The 7,789-nt window shown below is 41.4% G+C and overlaps 1 protein-coding gene across 1 annotated transcript; it reads right to left on the reverse strand.

Annotated features, from left to right (window-relative positions):
• Positions 1–377: 377 nt before the first annotated feature.
• On the reverse strand, positions 378–7,527 carry LOC148070999 (E3 SUMO-protein ligase ZBED1-like). The gene is made up of 2 exons (XM_087801028.1): positions 7,108–7,527; positions 378–6,755 (listed from the first exon to the last, which is right to left on the reverse strand). The coding sequence occupies exons 1-2, from the start codon at positions 7,339–7,341 to the stop codon at positions 5,487–5,489; spliced, it is 1,503 nt and encodes a 500-aa protein (XP_087657154.1). The 5' UTR covers positions 7,342–7,527; the 3' UTR covers positions 378–5,486.
• Between the last annotated feature and the right edge of the window lie 262 nt (positions 7,528–7,789).

Consider the following 7,789-nt stretch of genomic DNA (forward strand, 5'->3'; position numbering starts at 1 on the left):
TGAGGGGTAGAGCAGGTGAATGGGCTACTGCATTATGGGAGTCTCACTTGCCAGTACTAGCTTCTTATCAGGCATTCACTGAAGAGATTCGTAGAGTATTCGACTTGCCTTTCCGTTCAGCTACTGCATCATCAAGGAAATTGTTTAATCTCCAACAAGGCGATAACTCAGTCGGCACATACTCCGTTCTTCGCTCCCGCCAACTTCGTCCCCGGTCACCTTGACCTTCGGCCTCTACCAAGGTAAACCACACACTGTCTAATGCGGAGTTGATTGACCGTATCCACCTTCCCGGTGTAGGTACAATTTCGGTCCCCCCTACAATATCGGTCCCCCCACTTCCTACGTGATGACGTATTTTTTATGTGTTAAATCTTCGTCAACATAATCACTTATAATCCGTTCTTTCATTTCCTGGTCTGACGATACATGTGACTTTGACACCAACGGAAGTGTCCGCGCTACATGGGACGAAGCCGCTGATTGGCTGAAGCTGTTTTACTAATAATAACACACAACTGTACAATGCAATACAAACATTCGAGTTCCGAAATAATTCGCTTTTCAAATAACAAAAATGTTAGAATATTCCCCTTTCAATAACTTGTCTGTAGTTCGGATCATAAACACCTCAGTAGTTATTTTGGTTTGAGATTTGTTCAACATAATCCTGTTGGAATATACCCTCCTATATTGATTTTTGTTCTCAATTGTAAGCAGGCTTGTAGAACAATGGGGAAACGTGTTTAGGCTGATTATTCCAGTTGCATAATACGTACAATTCTACAGTTAAGTCTATTTATTAACATTGCAACACAAACAATGACAATGTCAACAACATTTAATAATAATAATAATAATAATATTTATACATATGTTTTATATAGCGCTTTTCTGGGTACCCAAAAGACGCTTTACAAAGACACAGAACAAGAAGGATACAGAGGGACAATACAGTACATACAATACAGACATGTATACAAACCGATACGCAAAAAGAACAATACAAAGAGTAGATAAGAGGGGGGGGAGGGGAGAGTGGTTGGAGAGAAAAAAAGAAGAAATTTGTCAGGTGTTGTAAGTGATGTTGAAAAGATGGGTTTTGAGGTGATTTTTGAAGGACGGCAGTGAGTTGGAATTGCGGATGGCCAGGGGGATGGAATTCCAGAGGGTAGGGGCGGCGATGGCCAAGGCTCTGTCCCCTATGGTGCGATATTTGGTCCTGGTGGTGAGGGTGAGGGTGTTGGCAGCAGAGGAACGTGTTCGGTGGGGGTGAATGGGGCGGTGGAGGAGATCTGTCAGGTATGAAGGTGCAAGGTTGTTTAGGGCTTTGTAGGTGGTGAGTAGGATCTTGAAGTGTATGTGCTGTTTTACAGGAAGCCAGTGAAGTTGGAGGATGGGCGTGATGTGTTCTCTGGAGGGGGTGTGAGTGAGCAGTCGGGCAGCGGAGTTTTGAACATATTGCAGTTTTTGAAGAACAGTGGAGGGGAGACCATACAAGATGCTATTGCAGTAGTCGAGTCCGGAGGTGGAAGAAGGATGTTTTGGTGATGTAGTTTGTGTGACTTGAAGGAGAGTTCAGGGTCCATGTAGATGCCAAGGTTTCTGACCAGGGAGGAGGGAGTGACAGAGTGACCATAATTACTGCCTTTCAGTTTATTAATGAGCATGTGGCCTCCAGGTCACAACACTCAACAAACGGTAATAAACTGTCTGACCACCAATGGTTCATAAAACGATCAAAACACGACACTTCCGTCACTCTAACACGAAGAGTGTGTAACGGGTCGTTTATTCGCCGCTTCAAATCAAAGAAAATACAAACTTTCAATTCAATTTTATTTAAAGTGTCTTATCATTACAACGTTATCTCAAGACACTTTACAGTTGAAGTAAGACTATAGTGGAGAAAGGAAAAATGGATCCTAGCAATTCAACAACGAGCAATAAGCGAAACACTGTGCAGTGAGCTATGGTGAGGAAAAACTTACTTTTAGAAGAAACCTCGAGCAGAACCAGACTCATTGTTAATGGCCTCCTGCTTTGACCGGCTAGGAGGAAGGATGGGGGGGTAGAGATGGATAAAGAGAAGAGTGAGGGAGGATATAGTGAGAGAAAAGAGGAGAGTATAGAGGTGCTGGAGAGAACTCGGGATCTGATGACGTGGTGAAGATCCTGGATCAGCAGCAGCTCTGGAGGTGGAGCCCTGGGGCTCTGGGAGAGAAATAAAAAGGTGTGGGTTTTTAACTGCACAGGTGATGAATGTAATGCAGAATAGAAGGATATACAGAGCTCGGTGTCTAAAACTCCTCCAGCATTCTCAGCCTATAGCAGCTAAGATAAACAGTTAGGTTAATTATAGGCTTTATCAAAAAGGTTTTAAGATTGTTTTTAAACATAGAGAGGGTATCTGCCCTCTGGACTGAAGCCGGTAGTTGGTTCCAGAGCAGAGGGGCTTGAAAACTGAAGGCCCTGGTTCCAAATCTACATTAAGAGATTTGTGGTATAACTAATAGATCTGCGTTTAAGGATCGTAAAGTCCTAGAAAGTTGGTAAGTTTGGATTAGATCTTTAGTGTATGTTGGTGCTAGACCATGTAAGGCTTTATAGGTTAAGAGAAGGATTTTAAATTATATTCTAAATTCTACAGGAAGCCAATGTTCAGACACAATACTCACCTGAATCCTCCAACTTGGGAAAAAATGGAAAAAAGCCAGCTTACCAGAATGGACAATGGAGACTGTATGTGTGCCTATAGGCAAGGAACTGTGAAGGCAGAGATACATGGTAGGGAGTGCAACTATTCTACATTATGGAAATCTAAAAACAACTAACTTTTGCTTATGGCATTAGACTGCAAAAGTGACTGCAGTATTCAGAACCTTCTGAGTAAAAGGCCTGCAGATCTCCCCTTTTTCCGGTCCCAGTGTAACCTATGGAAATAAAAATAAGGTTATCCATATTTATGTTCAAAGAATGACCTTAATGTACATGTGAGTGAATCTAAGCCATATAATTGAAAACGTTTACCTGGTAAACTGTTTTTGAATTCCAGACCACACCCTCTGCAGGAGTCGATCGTGTACATCCTGTAGAAATCTTATCTGAAGGATGCAGAGTTTTTGCTCCAGGTATTAATGCCTCGGGAAATGTAAAAAAGAAAAGTCGTAAGAAAAAGGAGTTGGATAGGATTTGTGAATACATGCATGTTGTACTTACTATCAAGCCAGTGAAAATGTGCCCGTATTCTGAAGAAATCTGCAGAAACAGTGTCTCTGAAATTGGGGCACACCAGGCTCAACGTTAGGTATGCACCATCTCACACCAGTAGGATAACCCCAAGGAGGATTTCTGAGAGGATCTCCTATGGCATCTGCAAAATAATGGTTAGATGCAATCCAGAGATTGAATGTTATTGAAATATTGGTTTCAGTGTCCCTTGAAGCAGAACTCTAGCTTCATTGGTCCAGTAGGCAAATCTTCGTCAATGGCTTTAAATTTTGATAGAGAGCAGAGATAGTGGAAATAGGGTTAATTTAATGAAATCTTAGGAAAAAAAGGTATTCAGTCTTACCCTTCAGTCTCAAATCTTTGCATCAGGGTTATACACCACCACTTTCTGATACATGGTATGTCATCCTATTAATATAAAATTTGTGTTATACCCAATACATGTTCGGTACTAATCATTTTAATATCAAATATATTTTATACGTAAGATGCTGACCTCATTAAACCAGAATGGAGATCCGATGGTTAGATGGAGTGTGTACTGTGAAGATTCATACATCATCTCACCTAACCAATACATACAAATGTATTAGTTAATCTTATTGTAACCATTGTTAACCTAAGAAATAAATCTTCTACCTCTTAATTATGGTCTGAAGGGTTTGATCTGGGAAATGTTAACACTCTGTTTCAGGAGAGATCCTGCAGTGATCGCCAGCATTGCCACACCTTTCCCTGAAATGGAGGCAATAACATGGGGTCCAGACCAGTTGCACTCCAAACGCCCTCCTTTGCGGCCTTTCTTCCTCTTGTTTGCCTTAAGGACCTCATTGCCGACGTCGAATTGGAAATAATTCACGTTTCTTCCTTTCCGAGCCTCATATGCCTTCTTTTGGCTCTTTTGGGCTATCTTGATGTTTTTGTAGATCTACAAAAACATACAAAACCAAATGTTATTGGATACTTGACATTCTTTGCTTCAATACATGAAGTTTTCAGATGATCATTACATTAACCTTGGCATGTAACTCTGCAACTGTTGCAGCCTTTGCCTCCAGGTGTTCTTCTGAGATTTCAACAGACACGGATGTAGTTTCCATCTCACTTGGCATATCATTAATTACACCTGGAGTACGGGGGTGTCTTTCAAACAGAGCGTAAAACGGTGTGTACTTGATTGACCTCCTATTAAAAAAAACATTTGATTATTTTTTTTGTCCACCAGAGTACTTTGTGGCATGTTACCTGTTTGGATGTGTTAATGCTTGCAACAACTCCCCCGGAGATACACATCCCAGTCATTCTGTTCATCTCCACAGTATTTGACTATTGGCTTGTGGATGATAGGCAAAGGGGATGCAGTGCTTCACGCCAAGAGCCTCAAAAACACTGCTGTTGAGCTGAACACAGATCAACATAGAAACATTGTAGGTAAGGTAAGGTAAAACTTTATTGATCTCCCGAACACACTACAGCATAGAACAGGACACTGGCCACCACAGACTGGTAGAAAATGCAGAGGAGCTTCTTGCAGATGTTAAATGATCAAAGCCTCCTCAGAAAGTACAGTCTACTCTGAACTTTCTTATATACATGGTCTGTGTTGCAGGACCAGTCCAGTTAACTGTCCAGCCACACGCCGAGGTACTTATAGTTGTCAACTATCTCCACCTCGTCGCCTCTGATGGACACTGGATGTGGCTTTGTCCTGGACCTCCCGAAGTCCAAGACCAGCTCCTTGGTCTTTGAGGTGATCAGCTGCAAGTGGTTCCTCTCACTCCAGTCCACAAAGTCACGTATCAGACTCCTATACTCGTCTTCGCTGTTGTCCCTGATGCATCCAACTAGGGCTGCCACAAACGATTATTTTGATAGTCGACTAGTCACCGACTATTTTTTTCGATTGGTCGACTAATCGGATAATGCGTAAATTTAACGTATAACATACATCTTATCGCACCAGCATGCAGCTGCTCTTATACAACAATCATTAGCTTTCAGCTTTAAGTGTTTAAGGTATATGCTAACTAGAAATGAAGACAATTAAAATGATAGTTCATTAAAGCTTTAATGAAATATGTTTGTAACAAACAATTATTTAACTGTGTAGACAGTGCAAACAGGAACAGCTGAGTAAAAGGATAAGGCATTGGCCTTAACAACACAAAAATAAATAGGCCTACTTAACGCTTAAAAAAGTGCATTTTTTGCTCATTGCATTCAACTTTACTACACTCTAACTATATAATCCAAAACTACACAATGCTCTTGTTCATAGCCAGGAAAGTTAGCATTTCTACACGTTTAGGCGAAAGGCTTGCTCTCTTTTGAGAGCAGATGTTCCCTGCTGCTGAGAAAATCCGCTCAGACGGGGTGGAGGTTGCAGGGATGCACAGAAAAGATTTTGCTAGCTTTGACAGCGTGGGGAAACGCCCCTCATTTTCACTCCACCATTTCAGAGGATCATCCTTTTTAGAGAGTGTGGCCTCTCCAAAGTACATCCGAACTTCACTGATCACAACTTGGATCTTGCGGTCCTCCTCAGATTCTCCTTCATTTTCACTCAAACTGTCTGTGTCAGACTGAAGGAGGGTTTCCAGAGCACTCTTTCTGCCTGAACCATTGGCCCTCTGCAGTTTTGCATCCTGTGTCCCAGTTGTTTTTCTTTCTTGTACAGCAAGCACTTCAACATACCCCTGCAATCTGTTGCCATCTTCAGGAGTCAAAAACTTCAGTTTTCTGTATCTGGGGTCCAAGGCCGCTGCAAGAATAACTGGCCCTCTGACCACCTGTTGAAGACCTGAAATGGTTGTGTACTGCTGTCCACTAAGGTAAACAGTAGGGGTCTGAAAAGGTGCCAACCCTTCCTTCAGTTCTTGAAGCAGTTCCCACTGCTCTGGCTTCAAGTCGAAGTAGTGTTTCCCCCTTTGAGTGACCTCGGGATCGGAGAGAGTGGCAGTGAGTAGCCAGCGTTGTTCGAGGAGTCTCTCTATCATATGGAATGTACTGTTCCATCTTGTACTGACATCCTGGACCAGTGCATTTTTCTTAACATTCATTTGCTCCTGTTTCATCTTTAACTTTGTACTAGCCAGCTCGCTTCTCTTAAAGTGCTCGACTAGCTGCCTAGCAGCACCTAGTGCTCTGCTGATGGTGTTTTCTTTGAGTGCAGTGTTGACTATTAGCTGGAGTGTGTGTCCAGCACAGCGGATATAGGCCCATCCATGTTTTTCTTCAAGCAGTCGCATTGCTGCCACCATGTTGGAACCACTGTCATGAACTACTGCTTTTATTTTTCTGGGCAAAATGTCGAACTTTGCTAAAACCTCTTCCATCCATGTCATTATATTTGCACTAGTATGCCTCTCCTCAAGAGGCATGGTGGAAAGATTGAAGGTCTTCATCTTCCAATCTTCAGTCAGGAAATGGCAAGACACACCAAGGTAAGCCTCTGTTGCACGACTGGTCCACACATCAGCAGTCAGAGTGAGGGAACTTTTGATGCCTCTGAGGGTCTCCTTTACCTTAAAGACATGAGATGATTTGGAAGAATAGTAAGCATTAGGAAGAAAATTATATACAGTATCTTTTTTCATAACAATATTTGTCAGTTTATGCATCAAGCTTTACATGTATTTATTAATTCAATAATTCAGTTATCAAATACAGGCAAGTAGGTTTTTAAAAAAAAATAATAATAATAATAATAAACGAGTGAGTGTGTGAGAGAGAGAGTGAGTGAGAGATCTATGAACTTTTAGGCTAATTATTAAATCATTTATTTATTTTACTGTGTTATTGTTACTTTGGCAATATTGTTTTATTACATTCATACCAATAAATCACATTGAAATTGAGAGAGAAAGAGAGACTGACCTTCTCAAAGGTTGCATGATATTTCTTCTCCATCAGTGTGGTGAAGTGGGATCTGCCTGGTAGGTAGTTGTCATGATAATCCGGGTTGAACTGTTTAATCATCTCTTTAAACCCGTCATCATCCACCATGGACAGTGGTCTCATATCCGTGACCAACATGTTCAGTATGGACCCAGTCAGGACATTTGCTTGCTGAGGAGTACATGTAGCTGGCTTTGTGACATAGGCGTCCATTGAAGAGGAACGTACTCTCTTGGCACTGAAACATAACGTTAGAAAACATTAGCGTTAACACGTTTCCTATTCAAAACACATCACTGTTATAACGTTACAAAAAACACATGAAATATGTGTGCTGCTAAGGCTAATGAATCAAATCGTCATCGCTAATGTCAACGTTTACAGCTAGTATCAATATAAATTAGCCTTGCAGATATTGCATTGCACACATTTTTCTTTGTTTTTTTTTAAATAAAATTTTAAAATGCTGAAAAAAGTTGTACAAGGAAGAAGACAGATCAAAACATCTTTTAGTACATTGTTCGCTCTGCATGGCATGCACAACTACCAGGTGCAGTTGGTGGTTGTAGCAGTGAATGTAGGGTATATACTTTCCCAGCTTCTGTTGGAGCAGAGCTTGAACACCTCCTCTCACCCCACTCATCACTGAAGCTCCATCATA

The sequence above is a fragment of the Callionymus lyra genome, chromosome 10, assembly GCF_982586985.1.
Source record: "Callionymus lyra chromosome 10, fCalLyr1.hap1.1, whole genome shotgun sequence".
In the NCBI taxonomy this organism is placed as follows: domain Eukaryota; kingdom Metazoa; phylum Chordata; class Actinopteri; order Syngnathiformes; family Callionymidae; genus Callionymus; species Callionymus lyra.